The 19,560-nt window shown below is 42.3% G+C and overlaps 1 protein-coding gene across 1 annotated transcript in view; it reads left to right on the top strand.

Annotated features, from left to right (window-relative positions):
* IRAK3 (interleukin 1 receptor associated kinase 3) overlaps window positions 1-17,722 on the top strand; it is a 47,362-nt gene extending 29,640 nt beyond the window's left edge. The window contains exons 7-12 of the mRNA XM_032854889.1: window positions 455-569; window positions 1,511-1,629; window positions 14,514-14,712; window positions 14,982-15,044; window positions 15,133-15,297; window positions 17,071-17,722. Coding sequence (XP_032710780.1) covers window positions 455-569; window positions 1,511-1,629; window positions 14,514-14,712; window positions 14,982-15,044; window positions 15,133-15,297; window positions 17,071-17,589 — 1,180 coding nt within the window. The 3' untranslated portion in view covers window positions 17,590-17,722. The remainder of the gene's footprint in view (window positions 1-454; window positions 570-1,510; window positions 1,630-14,513; window positions 14,713-14,981; window positions 15,045-15,132; window positions 15,298-17,070) is intronic.
* The last annotated feature ends 1,838 nt before the right edge of the window (window positions 17,723-19,560 follow it).

Genomic DNA, 19,560 nt, shown 5'->3' with positions numbered 1-19,560 from the left:
CTATTTTGGTGACTTACACAGTGTACCTAAAACAATGAAATAAATAATCTCATTTGTACCATATTTCTTTACTTAATAAATAAGTTACATTGATAAACAATTTTGATAAACATAATTTAATATCAGATAGTGTTGTCTATTTATTGTAAAGTTCCTAAGACTGCCAAATCTTCAGAAATCATTACTTTTTAAAAGTTTCTCTTATATTTGGGTATTTTAGTTATAGTTGCATGGTCCCAGTCAATCAGAATGGCTAGTATTTGTTAGAGCTCTTTAGACCAATTTGGGAAACAAATCTGTGCCGTGTGTCCAATGAGATTACTTCTCCCTTGGCCAAATTTATGTTTTGCTTTAGACCTATTCCCCATCCCACCTTATCACCCCCAAACCACAGCGCTGTTCATTTCCTATTTGCATAAACAATCTGATGGATTTGAATATCTTTTCTTTCGAGGTTTCATCATCCGAACATACTGGAGTTGGCTGCCTATTTTACAGAGAGTGAGAAGTTCTGCCTGGTTTATCCATATATGAGAAATGGATCCCTTTTTGACAGATTACAGTGTATAGTAAGTCATGCCTGTGACTCTCCCTGGCCCTCTGACCCCCTGAAGCCCTGAAGAAGTTGCTGAAACGTCCTGTGGGATCCAGGAGGCCAACACGGATTCACAGGAAGGGATAGCCTCCAGTGGCTTTCCCAAGGAAGTGGAAGACTTTTCCATCTATTAATATTTTACACTTAAAAAAGACTGCCTAAATACCCGAGTTGTGGTGTGTTGTGCAGCGCGGTGGCCAAAAGATTTGCTGGGTTCTTACTCCTTAGCGCTTCCATATCTCAAAGGAGTTTACATCAACTACTCTTATTTCTTAGATAATTTTTATTCGCGTAACTTCACACAAAGTACCATTCAATATAAAGGATAGACATAAAGGTGATACAGACTCCTTAAAGAGAAAGAGGTTGAATACATGCCTTGACTTCTCATGTCTTTGAAAGATGAGTTTAAAAATTCATTCTGAATAGGTTACATTTCAGTTAGGAGAAGAATAAAAACATTATTCTCGATAACCCACACTATTAGGCCACAAATAATTTTAAGTCTTATTTAATGAACTTTTTTTTTTAAAGTAGGCTTCACACCCAGTGTGGAGCCCAATGTGGGGCTTGAACCCATGACCCTGAGATCAAGACCTGAGCTGAGATCAAGAGTCAGATGCTTAACTGACTGAGCCATGTCGTGCCCCTTATTAGTGAACTTTTAAACATAGTTACTGGCCATATTTTGATTAAGCTAATGTTAAAATTATTGGGTATTTCCATTGGCTATAAAAAGGCCTGGTACCGTTGGCAGCAGAGGAAAATGTATCTTGAACTACAAATAGGTTGTGGGAAACCAAAGTGTTCATTGCCTCGCCTTTTCCCGCCTTATCATCTGCTTTTCTTCTGGCATACTCCTATGTAATGAAGACACACGTTTCACTCCCATACCAACTACTGCTGTCTTTTTAGGGTAACACGGCCCCACTCCCTTGGCACATTCGGATCAGTGTTTTAATCGGAACCTCCAAAGCCATTCAGTACTTGCACAACACGGAGCCGTGCTTGGTCATCTGTGGCAGTGTATCAAGGTAAATTATCCCAGAGATTTAGGTGGCACCCAAAAGCCTCTTTCATCATCACGGGTGAGTCGGACTTCACCCTGTTTTCTACCTATAGTTTCTCTGGTATGTGTATGTGTGTAAGGATTAAGAATTCTCATCTAAGAAGGGTGTCTGGGTGGCTCCGTCGGTTAAGCATCTGACTCGTGGTTTTGGCTTGGGTCATGGTGTTTGGGTGATGGTCTCAGGGTCGTGGGTTAGGGTCGTGGAATCAGCCTATGTCAGGCTCTGCCCTCATGTGGAGTCTGCTTGGGATTCTCTCTCTCCTTCTCCCTCTGCCCCTCCCCCACCCACTTCCATGGGTGCGTGTGCAACCTCTCTCTCAAGATAAATAAAATCTTAAAAAAAAAAAAATTCTCATCTAAGTATTTACAACCTTACTTTTTTTTTAGTGAAGTATAATTGACATATAGTACCCAATTTGTTTCAGGTGTACATTACAGTGACTCACATTTTTTTTATTAATGAAAATTACATCTACCCAATTTAAAAAGCCACATTTATATGGCCAAAGGGAGAGTTTATTTTATCTTTGGGAATTATTAATGAACAGCGTAATTTGTGTAATTATACCTGACACTAAACTTTGAAATGAACCTTATTACTCTCACTTTTTTCCTTTTAAGTGAGTTTGAAGGAAAGGTTAAGTGACTTAAACAGAGATTCCAAGCAAGATAACAGCAGTAGACAGTAGACGGTAATTAAAATTCTCTGTCCCTGAGTCTCCAGTGTCTTTCTGATTCCACTGAGCCTAAAGCCTCTTAGCTTTATGTATTCATCTGTGACAAGCAAAGCAGCAACTCCCGGTGTTCGTTTTTGAGACACGAGAAAATTAGAAGCAACATCTTCCACCTTTTTTTTTTTCAGGAGACCTAAAGAATCATTCAGACAGAGAGTAGATACTCTGTAGCAAAATCCCCCTGGTGGATTTTTCCTGTGTGCCCTTCATCTCTAATCTGTCCAAAAGTAGGTAAATACACCATGACTGAGTAGCGGGAATGACTGAATTTAAAAGGCTTCTGCCTCTTCTGAACCATCTCCCGGTATCTTGAAAAAGCTTTTAGTGTGCTTTTGAGTTGAGCAAAGAGGGATCGATTGCTTACTTCTTTGTTTTTCTGGTAGAATGAACTCCATATCAAAAGACTCTAGATTTTTCCTGAGTCCTGGGTGTGTGCGGAAACCACTTACGGGTGTCTGCTCCCATGGTGCTGGAGTAATTCATTAACTCTGCTGACCCCAGAGAATCAGCACAGAGTGGGTGCTCCCTCAGGAGACCTGGGTCAGAGATGCACAGCAACGGAATCAGGGGTCTGTCCCAAAGGGCTGAGGTGGTCACCCCCAACCAGAAACGACCCACCTACCTCACCACCAACTCAGCCCAGTATTTTACCTGATAAATAAATATCTGGAATATTGCTGTGCATATATTCTTTTGGTTTAAACTTAAAGTAAGCCTAGCTTCTTTTCCATCCCAAGTGGTATTAATTTTTCTTTTGTGTGACTGAGCTCATCACATCCTTTCCTGAATGTGGAACTTGATGGAAGAGAGGGTGAAAAGAGATAAGAGTGTCAAGGTTCTGGTCCTTGACAGACGAGGGAGACGGGGAAGGCCACCAACGGGAAAAAGGGAGCATCAGGATGGAGGGCTACACATCCAGTCCCTGCCCATGGCCAAAGTTTTCAGCAGCCGGGGATGTGTCCTGCAGCCTCTTTCCGTAGGGATTAGGTGAGAGCTCAGGCAGTGGTCCTGACACCCATTTTTTCATTGTGGATAGGTGTCTTCAGGCACGTTCCCAGGAAGTAGGTTCAGAAAGGAATGACTTGGCGGCAGGAGGGTTTTCAAGTGCTCTCAGGAACAACAGGGCTGAAGAAGGGAAGAAGGAAGGCCGAATTGGGCAGTTGGAGAAGCTGAGCTGAGATATGGTGGTAGAATCTGATCAGTCCTGCATGGGACTGTGACTTGGACTCTGACTTGGGCAAGGTAGCTCCCCTCAGCCAACGGCAGGTTCCAGGTAGAGGTTTAGCTGTGCGCCGTCAGCAGCCACTTCTCCCTGGCTGGGGTTTGTCTCCCTGGGTCCTGAAGGAGGGATCTGGGCCACACACCTGCAGCCACTGCCGTCCTGGAGAGAGAGATGACTGCCTCGTGCTCTGCAGAATGGACCCAGATGATTTTTCTTTTTCATCTGCTTCCCTTCCTACCCACCTTCTTCCCATCCTTTCCTCTTATCTCACTATCCCCTAATGTTTCAGAGACATCTGATTTAAGAAACCAACTTTCTGCTTAACGTGATTCTGAGCAAATTGCTTAATTTCTGTAAGCCTCAGTGTTTCTCTCTGCAAAATGCTAATAGAAGACTAACAGCATCTGTCTCTTAGGATTAGGTGACATAAACTACATATGGTGCTTGGCAAAGAGACTGTGCTTATCAAATGGTCAAATGGTGGCTTCTCTTATAATTGGTGGAGATGTGGTAGGAAGCCGGTGGCAAAGGCTAAGAGATACGATGGCCAATCTGTCCTTTTGCTTACCACTCTTAATCCGTTCAGGATGCTATAATCAAAATACTAGAAAGTGGGTGACTTAAACACACTCTTATTGCTCACGGTTCTGAAGGCTGAAGTCCAAGATCATGGCACCAGCTGATTCTGTGTCTTGTGAAGATCCACTTTCTGACTCATAGATGCCCCTCTTTCCTCTGTCCTCATAGGGTGGAAGGGGCAAGGGATCTCTCCGGGCCTTCTTTTATAGGGTTACTTATCCCAGTCATGAGGGCTCTGCCCTCTTGACCTACTCCCCTCCTGAAAGTCTCACCTCCACATACCACACTGGGGATTAGGATTTCAGCTTATGAATTTGGAGGGGAACACAAACATTCTATGCGTGGCATTCACCTCCATCATCCACTTACTGTGTTTGGAAAGTAGGACCCACAAACCAAGCTCTGTTTTAAGAAAAACCACTTCTGTGTCAACTTATATTTATTGAACATCTTGAACATCACGTTTATTTTAGGTTACAAATATTTAGGGAACATCTGTTATTTGGAGAGCCTTGTATTAGACCACGTTGGGTAGATGCTGGTGGTCATGGTATTGTCCTTGAAGGTTCCACCTGGTGGGCAGAGGGATAACACCAACACAGAAAATATATGCTACAACACTAGAGAAGCCCAATGCCTGCCTGGTCTGGGAAGGGTCATTGTACTTGCAGAGTTCCAAGCCCAGCCTTTGAGGAGATGGGTCATGGCAGTGGATTGGTTGAAAGAACAAGAGATAATATTCCTAGCAGAGGCGATAATTTGTTCAACAGAAAGATCAAGTAAAGAGTGTTTAATGAAAGCCAGAAAAATGGGTTGACTGGAGAGGAAGGGATGAGACTAGAGAAGGAAAGAGCTCCCGGGAGGGATGAGGAATGTGGGGGACAATGGGGTTGCATGCTAAGCAGGCTGAAGGGACTCTTGAGACGTTTCTGGGACTATAGGTGGGAACAGAAAGATTCTGGAGTCTCTTATGATGTCTCACACTTAGAAGGAGGCTATTTCTTCCTGGCCAGTATCTCAGGTACTTGTCTGGATGTGGTCAACTGTAAAATAATTTCAGTAACACTGCTAGACAGATGCCCAGCAGTGTTACAGATACAGGCAAACAAAAGAGATCTGGTCAGAGAAAGAGAATTTCATGGAGGAGGCAGGATTCAAACTGGATATGCGCTACCAGCATATTTTATGTTTTTTAGATGGTAAAGGGGCTGCTGAGGGTTGTTGCCTTTCTGGGTTTTCCAAAGGGATCGAGCACTCAGACATAACCATCTATCAATTATGCCCGCTCGGGCATGTGTCAGGGTGTGGCGTTCCGGGGCTGTGGGCATTTTTTTGAGATTGTGGTTTCACAGGGCTCATCAGTGTGTCGCTGTCTGTTCCAGAGCAAATCAGTCCCTTCTACTGCCTATGAACTCTTGGCCTTTCTGCTGAGCCTGCCAGCGAGAATGTTAATTAGTACCAACTATAACTATAGGTAGACCCTCCCCCTCCCCCTTTCCTTGTGTGCACCTGTTCTCTAGAAACTGGAATGAGATCAACTTCTTTCATTTGGGGCACTGAACATCTGATGGTAACAACATTCAGCCTCTAGCAGTCTTGACCGGATGTGGATTGGTTGACCCAGATTACCCTCCTGATTCTTTCAAATGAACTCTTCACTTTGCTTTAAACTTCGATTCTTGGTCCCTGTTGGTCCAGGCTAGTGCTTTGAGGAAGGTCTGAGATTCCTATTCTTCTGCCCGTGTCAAATACATTTTCTCATTCTTTGGAAGGAAAGGCCACTTCTAGGAGAGTTGTCATTTTATTGCACAGCCCTGATAATTGGCTCGAAAAAAGACATCTCAAAAGGTGTTCGGCAGTGACCTTTTCTAAGACTAAGTCAGGGCTCTGTTTTTGATGGAGTAAGAAAAGGAAGATATTGTTACCTTTATTTTCTTTTCTTCATTTGGACCTCAGATTGATAAGTCGCAGGAGAGTTTGCTGTATATCATTTGACATCACTAAATAATGTTTTTAATAGTATGAAATAACATGGAACAATGCACGCAAAGTAAAATTAAATTTAAAAAGCCAAATTGAACTAGTATACGGTGTACAGTTATGACTTTGCAGAACTACAAATTCATGAATTTTTCAAAAGAATAAAGGGTGCCTGGGTGGCTCAGCAGGTTAAGCCACTGGCTCTTTCTCTTGGCTCTCGGGTCTTGATCTCGGGGCCATGAATTCAAACCCTGTGTTGGACTCTGTGCTGGGCGTGGAGCCTAGCTTTAAAAAAAAAAAAATTAAAACATACCACACTATGAATTTAGATGGAGAGACTATGGCTTTTTCACGAATGGTTTGTTTTTTCCTTTTCTATCGTGTTTTAAAATTTTTAAATTAAGGATTATGTTCTACTGTTATAATAAAGTAAAACTCCTTGTCTGGAAATGGGTAGGTGACTTCTGCATTTCTTCCTAGAGTTAGGGGGAGGCAGTGAGGTAATGAGTGTGAAGCCCAGGGCCAGGCTTGGCAGTAAGCTGTCATTCCTCCCACGTCATAGACACTGTCTCTAAGCATCTCGTCCAGCCTGTCCTTGGACCCTTGCACAGCACGTTATTAGTACTCCATTTGGATGCAGCTCTAACCCCTGGAACTTCATTTATTTTGAGCTAAAATCTGGCTTCCTGTGACTTGCCCATTAACCGTTGTTCTGCCACTATGATTATCTGTATATACTCCAAGGAAACACAAGATGAATTTCATTTTACATTTGCTTAGTAATCAAGAGTTTCTTATCTTTTATGAATAGCTGAATAAAAAGGTTTCTTTCAGCCAACTATGGTAAATTGAAAGAGTAGCAAATGGAAAAAGGAGGGTTAGGCTTTAGTCCTGGCTCTGCCATTAAGAAGCTATTTTGCACACACACACACACACACACACAAAAAGACAAATCTGTTTCATCCCACATTCCATCATTGATGGATTGGTAATGACTTCCCACCTGCAGTGTTGAAAAAGAACCTGGGGTGGGTGCATTCTGAACTCAATTAGTGATGTCTGCCAAGGAACCTGGAAGATGCTTTGGCAACATTTGGGCCATCTATTCGCCATAGAGGGAGTGGTGTGGGTCCGCTTATGGTTTCAAATTCTCTTAATGAACAAATTGATCAGATCAACACATGTTTGCTTGATATCGCCTATGGACTCAGCATTATGCTTATGTAAACAAAATAAGCTGGTTTCTGAGTAAGTGCCAAATGGTATTGTTGGAGCGGCATAGTGGGAAGTTGGAGAAAGGAACACCACTGGAATTCAGGGTAGCAGAGTGAAAAATTCAGGGAAGAAGTGAATCTTGGGCTGCAAAGAGGATTTGAATGAAAAATAAAATTTCATTTGAATGAATATGAAAATAGGTACCTTGCAGGTGAGGGGAACAGTATAAAGAAAGTCCCCAGATGGACAATACTTAGCACTGCCTACGCAGACTGCCTTGGTGAGTGCTAATGGATTCAGGGGGGCTGATCAACTGCAGACAGATTAAGGAACTCGGTGAAGGTCAGCCTGACTTTAGACGTGACATAAAAGTTCATTGAGTAACTTACTCCTTCCAACAGCCCTGAGTTTGGGTATCATTGGTCTTATCTCAGTGTGACAGAGGAGAACGCGGACTTAGAGAGTTTTGTAATTGGCCTCTATCCCATGTCTTCAGATGGGGAAGGAGGTAGGGTTCCAGGTTTGTGTGGGTCCAACAATCACGGTCTTATTAAGCAATTAAGTGTTCTGAGCCAGGATTCCTGGGAGCATGTTGGTTTTCTGGGCAGACGGAGAAACTGGGCAGGAGAAGAAACTGTCATGAGTGCAAACTTGGGAAATGTTGACATTGAGCGCCTAGTGAAAATGGCAGTAGGCAGCAGACTTTTAGGGGAGATTAGGCCTGGAAGTCTGTTTTGGGAATCTTCATCTTGTTCAAGCAATGAGAATAACTAGTCTTCTAAGGAGACACTGAGGACATAGCTGTAGAACACCCAAGGAGGAAGCCAAGCACACATTTCAAAGGTATTTTCAAGAAGTCTGGTGGTTTAGTTAGCCCAAAAATGTCTTAGTAATTTGAACTCTTCAAAGAGAATGTTATAAAAACAAAATTCACTTCCAGATGGTGGAATTTAAGGAGGAAAAGGATTTAAAGAAAAGAATCTTGCAGAGTTGAAGTCTCTGTTCTTGGCAAAGTCTCTGTTCTCCGGGAAACGAAGATGTTTTTGACTTACAGAATCACGTAAAAGCATCTGAAAGCAGTAAACCTTCTTGTTATTTCCATCCTATCCCTTAGCTGGCTTAATTGTTTTCACATTTATGAATGATTTTAAAGTGAAATGCGTTTTATCCTCGGCATTTTTCATCCCAGGCATTCATTCCTGTTAATGTTTCCAAAGCCAAGATAATCTCAGTGAACATTTCTAATGTTTCCTCTAAGATCATGTTCTCTGTCTCTATTGCCATGTGTCTCCTGCCAAGTGAAACAGCCTTTCATACCAGGGAGGTGGTTTAGGAAGGAAAGGAGGGGAAAAGCCATATGCTTAAAAATGAATTCTTTAAAAAGGGAAAATGATCAGAGATGTATGGTGGTAGTTAATGCGTGGAGAATTCCCTTTGTGAGGGACTAGAAAACACCGAGTGGCTGGGTGGGAGGCCAGAAGCCACAGATAGGCCCGTTCCTACAACCATGACACCCTTGCCTGAGGACCCAAGCTCCGCCTACATTTACCCCCCAGACCTGATGTGTGTGGCCAGGACTCTGCTCAGCTCGTATTTGGTAGGGATGTAAAACCTGCCAGGAATGCAAAGTCCATTTGTTTGGTTGATTGTTTCATTAATGAGTCTCCTCCCTCTCCTCTCCCCCCACCCCCAAAGACGTACTTTTGTTTTTCAGAACCATTTTAGACACAAACAATTGCTTTTCCTCAGATTTCCCTATTTCCCCCGAGTGTCTCCCTTCTTCTAAAATTTCCAGATAGGTGCATTTTTTTCTCAGGGCTGCCAGCACAATTAAATAGTACATAAATTTAAATTTGCCCTATTAATTATGTTTGCCATTACTGTCTCTAAACCCCAACATTCACTTACTTATACACATGTGTACAGATGAGCATGCATGCATTTATGCCAAACAATTCTTCTTTCTCTCCACGATCTGAGAGTATCTGGAAATGTTACTTTAGTCAGGTCAGAACTTCTCTGGAACTCTTCTGAAACTCAACAGATGCCCTGACACTAATTCACCAGATGATCCTCAGCTCTCCAGGGTCACGTGCATCCCTCTGTACTGCGGTGACTTCAGACTGCTGCCTTGAACTTCTAGAGCTACCAAACCAGTTTCCTGGGATTTTAGGGTGGGTGTAGGATGGACAAAGGCAAGCCTACATCCTTCAGAGTATATTTCAGGGCCCTCCCTGTGTAGCAGGCCTTCTGATTACATTTTCTCATTTAATCCTTGAAATAACCCTGAGAGGTAAGCCTACTCAGATCTTTTATCCAGGAGGAAACTCAGCCTTAGGGAAGTTGTGCTGGTTTGGTTAGAGACAAAATTTCACATTAAAGTCAGGAATATGTGTCACTGGCTGGGCCTTTACATGGAGAGCCTAGGACTCATTAAGTCATCAAAAAAGCAATAACCACCTTTAATACTGTCTCTGAGTTCTGCCTGGGTTCAATGGAAAAGAAAGAGAAGGTCGTGCAATTGGAGGAGAAAGAAAGGGCTTCAGCTTCGACAGATGTATGGCTTGCTGAAGTGGTGGGGGAGAGGGTGTGTGTGCCCTTTTCCGGTAACCTGTAGGTTCCCTGAGAAGCTGGATCTTGCCTCATGGTGAGGGGTATGGTGGTGTCATAACAGCAGTGACAGACAGCAAGATGTCCTATTGCCTCAGGCTGTCACAAAGAGGGCAGTGGGTCCTCTTTATCTCTGGGACCAATTCGTGGGAGTCCAGACTTTTCTGGAGAATTGCCAGGCACTCAGAGACTGGGCTACTTTGTATCAATAACTCCCCCTAAAATCCCTTAAAAATACGTCTTTTTAAAAACCAGTTTTGTGCTTCCCTGTCAAATGTATATTTGCACTTCCATTCAAAATCTGCATTAAAATCTAGAGGTATCATCATGCTTTAGATTTTAGGCCCAATGGCTTCGACTAAATCAGGAGAAAAACTAGTGTGCAAAGAAAGCAAATCTTGTAGCCTTTGGGAGGTTCAAGTCCCCCAGAAAGAATTGTCCTGGAGATCCCCGGCAATAGAGAGATGAAGTATGTGACTCCCCAGAGGGAAGATACATATTGACTGTCTTGTGTAGGATTTTCCCTGTCTCCTCAGTGTACCACCACTGATCCTTGTCCTAGGAGAATCATCTAGAGAGGTGATGATCTGTGTTATAGTAAGTAGCTTTATGGGAAAGAATAGAGAAGCAGGTTGTGGAGACACAAAATTGAAGGTGTGGACCATTACCTGTATTTCTCGTTTGCCTCTTTGGTAAGCATGATAGCTAGCAAGCTGTCCTTTTGTTCAATTAATCATAGGGTTATATGATTGCAGTTAGTTTATGTTGTCTTTCTTTTATTAGTCTGTTTTTACCCCATATTATTACTATATTATATATTATATATTACCCCATATTATTATATAATATATAATTATATATAATTATAATTATATGATATTATATATTATATATTACCCCCATATTCCATTGACCTACTTGATAGTTGAAGGCATAGCGTGTTCTATTCAAGGCTGCAGTAAGGGAAAGAATTAGGATGGAACTTACTGTTGAAGGGTCTTTTGCAATTCCTACTTTCTTAAAACAGAACATTCTTCTACCTCAGCTCCTGCTGACTTGTTTAGAATGGAGTAAATCACTGCACTCAAAATCCATGTTACACACTCAAAAGTGTGCTGGTCTTTTCAACAAATATCATCATTAAAAGTGTAAATGCGGTGCCCTAGGACAATTTCACACTCTTACTGCCGGCCTCTCACTGACCTGAAGTCCTCTGTAGGTGATGTTGTGTCACACATTGTGGTTACCCGTTCTCCCAAAGTCTGTCGAAAGCATGAGTCGGTTGCTGACAGCTTCCCACTAGCTTTGCTGAGGGCCAAACAAAGGGATTAGATTACGATTTTGTTTTTGATGCTTGGTTTTTTTTTTTTTTCTCTTGTGCTTAGAAAAGACCCATTCTTCAGGAATTCTAAATGTTTTACAAAATCAGCTTTTGCATCCTCATGGGTCTAGCATTTTAAGTTATGATTTTATTATACCTTCTTTAGAGCTGGAGATGAGGAGGAAGAGGGCGAGATGTTTGACACTGAAACTCTGGCCTTCAGAGCTTTGCTGTCCCTCTGTGCTGAAATCCAGTGTGTGCGTGCAGGGGGAGAGGATGTGTGCAGAAGAGAGCGAGGCTGTCAGTGCGGCAGAAGCTGGGGGGCAGAGGATGAGGTCCTGGTAATGGGAGTTAATGAACCTCTCTGCCCATCTCACCTCCCGGCACATGTGGCAAACTCCTAAATTAAATATCCTGGTGCTCTGAAATGATCAAGAGCTCTCCAGAAGCTGCCTCCTTGATCGGAACACTTGAAGTGTACATGTACCTATGGAAGGGGGCCAATGTCTATTCTCTCTCTTTCTATGTCTTTTCATATGTCTTTTCTATGTCTTTTCGATGTCTATTCTTATGTCTATTCTTATCTGGAGCTGGAGAGAAGGTAGTGTCTGCCTCTAGGGGGCCCACATCTTCAGAGGTTTGTCAGGATCGTCAACACTGTTTTCCAGAAGAGATAGAAGGTGAGTGACCTAGATGTACGTAACCCAGGCTGCCCTTGGGAGCTGCCAGGTTTGCCATATATAGAGAAGAGACAAGGCCAGGAGAAAAATGAGGACTGGGATTGATATAGTTGAGGACTGATCCAAGTCTGGAGGGCTGGACCCTCTCTAACGTTCTCACACATGCCTGGGTCCCACAACAGGTGTGGGTGCTGGGACAGATACATGAGATGGGCTCTTTGGATTTTGCAATTCTCCTGCCACCCTTAAAGGACAGAGAGTGACATCAAGTTGAGAATGTGTTCTTCTGGATCCCTAAAGGGTCCTGTGGAATGTCTTCATGCTGTCTGTTGGCAACTCAGTTCTAGACAAAGTCCAGGCTAGAAATCTTTTTTTTTCTTCTTTTTAAATATTTTATCCATTCACATGAGAGAAAGAGAGAGAACAAGCAGTGGGAAGAGGCAGAGGGAGAGAGAGAGAGAGAGAGAGAGAGAAGCAGACTCCCCACTGAGCAGAGAGCCTGACACAGGGATCGATCCCAGGAACCAGAGACCATGACCTGAGCCAAAGGCTGATGGCCAGCCAACTGACTGAGCCACTCAGGTGTCCCCAGGCTGGAATTCTTAAAGACCCCAGCTTTGAATCCTTGAAACAGAACTAGGACTCTGAGTACTCTGGATTATTAGAACACCTGCAATTCAGACTTATGAAACTAGATTCTGCCTATCAGCCTACCTGTACAGGGCCAGTGGGGGACTTCTAGAACTTTTGTAAGATGCAATATTTTTTCAGGATTAAGAATTTCTTGTTCTTTTCCCATAGCTATTGATACTATTTTTTAAAAAAGATTTATCTATTTATTTTAGAGAGTCAGAGACAGGAGTGGGAGGAGCAGAGGGAGAGGAAGAGAGAATCTTAAGCGGATTCTGCACTGAGTGTGGAGCCCAGGCTCGATCTCAACGACCCTGAGATCACAGCTTGAGCTGAAATCAAGAGTTGGATGCTTCACTGATGGGGCCACCCCGGTGCCCCACTGTTACCACCTTTTTTTTTTTTTTTAAGATTTTATTTAAAAAAAATAAGCAGAAAACAGAGAGCCCGATGTGGGGCTTGATCCCAGGACTCTGGGATCATGACCTGAACTGAAGGCAGAGGCTTAACCCACTGAGCCACCCAGGTGCCCCATCCACTTTTATCACAATGTGTAACACTGTAAATATACCACTTGTCGTTTTAGATGGGCAGGCCTGGTATTAGAAGCATTGGTTTCCAGGAACAAAAAGCAAACTCTGAAGACCTCCCCAAGCAAAACGGAGAAACAGAAACTTTCTCTTGGCCCACCCACCCCTTATCAACATCCATCTGCCCTCTTATGATTTGTTACTAATTTTCATCTTCTTTACCATTTATTGGGCATTATTGTATGCTGGGTAGTGGGCTGTTTATATTCAGGTCTGTGAGTCCCCTTGTTCGCCTCATTTCACTAGCAAGGAAAACGACACTGACTTGAATGGGGCGAAGTAAGCCAGCCACAGTCAAGGAGCCAGGGAAGGGCAGAGCTGGGTCTCCCAGCAGGTGTGGGCCGTGTGAAATGCACGGGCTTAGCCTTTCCCATCCCTGCTACGGCAGTCCTTGGAGGGTAAAAGTCAGCTGAGGCTTACTTTACTGTCATCCATGATGTTAAGTGATTCTTAAGGTTTTTATGGGACAGGTAGCTAAAACTGACTCTAAACACTTCGCCTTTACCTCTGCAGGTGTTTATCTTCTAAATAAGTCTCAAACACATTTTTGTCTTTACTCCATAGAAAGTCTGTAGAGATGGGACAGTGGACTAGGGTTATCTTTAAGGCAGGAGGATTCCTCACCTCATGGCAGGTTAGTGGCTCTCCGCTGATAGGCTGGGCATTCTGCAGCACGGCTCTGGGCACCTAACAGGTACTTGATTATTAGCTGATTAAAACCCAGTTCATGTCCTTGTTGTGTATCAGAAGAGCGCAAGGAAAGCTGCTTTGGTTTAACTTTAGTTTCTCTTGCTGTCAAAGCATCAACTTTACCCAGCAATTCCCTATATGTATCTATAAATTTGAAAAGCTCACTGTTCCTAAGTCAGGTTTCCAGCTTACCTTATGTTTTTAGGATTGATTGATTTATTTGAAAGAGAGAGAGTGAGAGACAGCGTGTGCACAAATGGGGCAAGGGGTGGAGGGAAAAAGAATCCCAAGCAGATGCCCCACTGAGCATGGAGTTCAAGGGGGCTCAATCCCAGGACCCTGAGATCACGACCTAAGCTGAAATCAAGAGTCGGTCGCTCAACTGACGGAGACCCCCAGGCGCCCCAGTTTTCATTGTAGAGTCTCATATAATACTTGTATTTATACTTTAAGAAAAATGAGAAAATATCCTCTAGTTCATGGAAGACTATGTATGTCTTTGTGTTGTTGGCGTTTGGAATTAACTGAGCTTGTCGTTTTGTTTTTCACCAGAATGCCTTTATGTTTTTGTCTTGTTGGTCCTTGATTACAATTTTAGTGCAAACATACTTCTGGATGATCAGTTCCAACCCAAACTAACTGATTTTGGCATGGCACACTTCCGACCCCACCTGGAACATCAGAGCTCGACCATAAGCATGACCAGCAGCAGCAGTAAACATCTGTGGTATATGCCTGAAGAGTACATCAGACAGGGCAAACTTTCCATTAAGACGGACATCTACAGCTTTGGAATTGTGAGTACCAGCTCCCAGTCAACCAAGGAGGAAAGCTGACGGCCAGGAATGCTCTAAATTCTAAGAATTTTTTTTTAAGGGCTTTCACTTTTAGACCTATTGATTTCCTGTTGCTCTTGTCTTATATGTTAATGTTATGTAATCAGTCAAATAGTAAAACGTATTCATTGAGTAGAGTGAACGTTATCTATTGTCAAGGTTAATCACTGCAACTGACTCTATGGAGGTGTTTAACATATGTAACTCATTTTATTATATGTTTCCCCTAGGTAATAATGGAAGTCCTGACAGGTTGTAAAGTGGTGTTAGATGATCCAAAGCATATCCAGCTGGTGAGAATTGTCTTTATTTCTGTTCCTATCTCCCCGTCATTTCGGGGGTAGAGTTCTGAAAGATAAAGTTGTCTTCTTCTCTTCCTAGAGGGACCTCCTTATGGAATTGATGGAGAAGAGAGGCCTCGATTCATGCCTTTCATTTCTAGATAAGAAAGTGCATCCCTGTCCTCGGAATTTCTCTGCCAAGCTCTTCTCTTTGGCAGGCCAGTGTGCTCTCTCGCGGGCAAAGTTAAGACCATCAATGGATGAAGTGCGTACACATGGTTTTATTCAAAACCAAGCCCACAGAACCATAGAAAATCTGAGCTGGATAAATTGTGTCTAAGTGACACAATTTGCGATAAATTCTTTATCAATGGGGCAAATCCAGCCCCTAACAGAGAATTCTAGCCTCATAGTTTTTGCAAGTCACCAAGTCACAGTATTTGGTACTCTGGCAGAGGTCATTGCTGGGTGAGACCAGGGCACCACAAAAATTTAATGAAAACACTTAAGTGAGTAGTCCGAAGAGAATTTTATTCAACACTTGTTTAGAGATCTGGTCCATTAAAAACGCATTATATATTTCCTCTATTGATTTTTTAAATTTACTCATCAATTTAATCATCCATTCATTGATTTGCTTATTTGTTCAACAAATATTTAGCTAGTGCTTACTTGACATGTGCCAGACTTGGTTCTGGGTGCTGAGGGTACAACAGTAATCAAGAGACAGTTGCTGCCCTCAAACTCACAGTCCAAAGTGAGAGTCAGTTTACTTAACATGGCATTCCAGGATGGAGAGATAAGCGTGATTGTAGGTGAAAGCCCAGGTCAATATGAGAGCGTAGAGTCGGAACACATACCAAGTCACGGAAGCCTGTCGATGGAGGTGACGGCTGAGCTCTAGTCTAAAGAACGGTGAATTTAGGCAACAGTAAGGACAGAAAGACATGTTCGTCAGGGAGAATCCAGCTCAGAGATGATGAGGCAGGCAGTTCATGGACATGGGATATGGTGACGGAAAAGCTGGGGTGCTTAAAATGATAGAAAGTTTCAGGTGATAGAGGGACATGAATTCCATTCCGGGATTTGGGGTTTTACCCTGAGTCTATCGTAGAGCTATGAAAGGGTTTTAAACAAGAGGTCAACAGAATCTAAATGTAAGGAGCACTGGCCTGGGAGTCAGAGCTACATTTTGGGCTTAGCACCACCAGTAAGAGCTATGAGACCTTACTGTGTTGGGCCCCAAAAGAGCTATGAGATATATAGTAAAAGAAACATGGAATTGGGAGCCAGATCTGAGGTCAAGCAACAGATCTGCTCCTTACTGGCCAGTGATACTCATTCCCTTTATCTGAGCCTTAGCTTTATTATCTGTGAAATGGGAACAATAATATTGTTTGTGCAGATTAAATGAGGTGATATGTATGGAATCACTTTGTAAGTAGTGAAGTTCTCTAAAGGTATTTTTAAAAATTACACGTGTGTGTGAAGAGATGTTACATGTTCTTCCAGACAAGGTCAGCAGTTTTCTCAACTTGGGCTGCACATCCAAATCAACTGAGAAGCTTTTAAAATACAGATTCCTGGGCCCCTATCTTCATATGTTGTTGGTGACGATCTTTAGGTTGGGGCCAAGGCATCTGTATTTTAAGAAGACTCCTATAGGTAATTCTGGCATTTGACAACTACAGGGGACCAAGACCCTTTCCAGTACTCCAGATATTAAGGTTGAAGTAAAAAACGTACAGAGACTCACCCCAGGTCACACATTAGTCGGTGGCAAATCTGAGCCTCAACTCAAGTCTCTTGGTATTTACTTCAGGCGGGTGTCTTTTAGATTTGGCTTTAAATCTTTTAATTTACTCATTAAACTGAAAGGGTTTAGCTTATTTTTAATACCTTCCCATCCAGAACTCTATAGTTGAACTTAATTCATGAAAATAAGAGAATATTCCGGAATAGGTAGATGGGAAAAGAAGGTAAAAGGAGAGGCTATGGAAGCTTAACGTAGATATTTCTTTGCTTCCTGGTGAATTAGGTGCTAACCACTCTTGAAAGTGCTCAGGCTGGCTTGTATTTTGCCGAGGACCCGCCCACCTCCCTGAAGTCCTTCAGGTGTCCCTCTCCTCTGTTCTTGGAGAACGTACCGAGTATCCCAGTGGAAGATGATGAAAACCAGAATAATCATTCATTGCCTCATGATAAAGGTTTGAGAAAAGATGGAATGGCTCAGAGAGTTCCATTTGAATGTAGCCAGTCTGAGGTGACGTTTCTGGGCTTTGACAGAACGACAGGCAGCAAGAGAAATGAGGACGCTTGCAACAGGCCCAGTTCTTCTTGTCCAGAAAGCTGGTCTCCTAAGCACACAGCAGCTCCATCCCAGGACCCAAAGACCTATGTTACAGATATGGAACCTTCGGCAGAAGCAGCAGGCCATTCGTGCAGGAGCAGGCCCGTGGAGACCAGCAGTTCCTGTGAATTTTCCCGCAACGAATATGAACCATGCAAAAAGGAATCCATTTCACCAGAAGATAAAGAAGGAAGCAAGTATTGCTAAGGCACCTGAGTACAGGTGCCGTCTTGGGAAAATATTGTCACCATAAGTCATGCTAAGAGGACCATCAATGCTGAGTTTAGGTGATGGAGATCAACAGTCTGGACAATGCTATTCCTTTCTTCCCAATCCCTAGGCTAAATTAGAGCCATTCAAAATTACTTCAGATCATGAGCTCTGACTTCAGACGAACAAAACCTACCAAAAGGGGACTGGGTTCTACTGGCTGCTTCATCATCAGCGCCATGAGCCCTCGGAGCCTACAGTCTGCTAAGTGGGTTCAGTTCAGTTAGATCCCATTGTCTGGTGTAGCTTGCTTGATAAGGTTTAGGAAGTGTCTAATTTGTAAATGTTAACAGATGCCTTTTTGAAGAATTACCTTTTGGTTTGTTCTAATTAACTCTTAGTATGTTTTCTGTTCATCCCTGTCAAGCCTGCCTGCCTGAAAATGAGCCAGATTCGCTCTTGCCTATGACATGTTCGCCGTAGAATGGGGATTCTTGCCCAAGATCTGGATTTCTGTATTTAAATTCTTAGGATAGTTTATCACATATCATATGTTGTTGGCTATTACTACATTTTTTTTAAACTAACTGAGAGACCTATTATATCCTGAGAAGAATGTATGAAATCTTACTCAAGTAATTTTTGTTTCTGAGAAAAATGGCTGGTCACAAGGTCTGCATCAGCTTTTTGTTTGATCCTCTATCTGCCAACTCTGTGCCTTTACTCCTCCCGTTTATTGGGTCTCCCCCTATTGAAATCCTACTCAGTCCATCAAGGCCCAGCAGAACTGCCTCCTCCAGGAAGCTTCGCTGATCTCTCCAGCCAGAAGTACACACACTTCATCAGCATTCCCATAGCATGGTTTTGTGTTTCTATTTTATACTTGTTACTTTCTGAATTATAGCAAAGCTGCCTGTGCCACCTTCTCCCTCTTACTAGATTATAAACTACCTGTACTCATGTCCTATTGTTGCTATAATAAATTTTGACAAACTTAGTGGGTTAAAACAATGTAAGTTGGGGTGCCTGACTGGTTCATTCAGTAGAGCATCTAGCTCCTGACCTCAGGGTCATGAGTTCGAGGCCCACATTGAGTGTAGAGATTACTTAAAAATATATATATATATATTTATATATGTATATATAATATTATATATATATAATATTATATACAATATTATATATACATATATAATTATATATATATTATTTTTAAGTAATATATATAATTTTTAAGTAATATATATAATTTTACAGTTTACAGTTTAAAATATATATATGTATATATTTTAAAGATATATATATATACATATATATATGTATATATATGTATATATATATATATATTAGTTATTTTACAGTTCTGGAGGTCAGAAGTCCTTGGCATTCTTTCTGGAGGCTCTAGGGGAGAATTCGTTCCCTTGCCTTTTCTAGCTTCTAGAGACTACCTGTGTTGTCTTTCTCCATCCTCAAATCCAGCATTTTGGCATCTCTGAATCTAGATTTCTCTTTCTTTCTCTCTTTGACCTTTTCTTCATCACCTCTTTCTCTTAGTTTGGCTCTCCTGCCTCTCATAAAGATCTTTGTGATTGTGTTGGGTTCACTCAGATAATCCAAAGAAATCTCTGCTTCTCAAGACCCTTAATTTAATCACATAATTCACAGATTTCTGGGATTAGGACATGGATATCTTGCAAGGGGGGTGGCGGGAGAAGTGGCAGGGGAGAGGGCATTACTCTATTAGATTTCCCGAGTGTGTAGGAGCCAACTCTTCAAGGCCTAGTATGTGAGTCTGTACCAAGCTGTTGTTTCCTTACAAGTGAGGTTGTATTAAATTATCTCTAAGAACCCACATACTAAAAAATTCAGCCATAGTAAACATTGCTGAGTGAAGTGGGGATAAGAACTGTCTTTATGATGATGGATAGAAACATTTCAAGAAAACCATTGCCACGGGGTTAATGGAAT

The sequence above is a fragment of the Lontra canadensis genome, unplaced genomic scaffold (assembly GCF_010015895.1).
Source record: "Lontra canadensis isolate GAN:19392208 unplaced genomic scaffold, GSC_riverotter_1.0 scaffold9, whole genome shotgun sequence".
Classification (NCBI taxonomy): domain Eukaryota; kingdom Metazoa; phylum Chordata; class Mammalia; order Carnivora; family Mustelidae; genus Lontra; species Lontra canadensis.
Note: the sequence above shows the minus strand (reverse complement) of the source record. Positions and strands in the feature narration are given on the sequence as shown.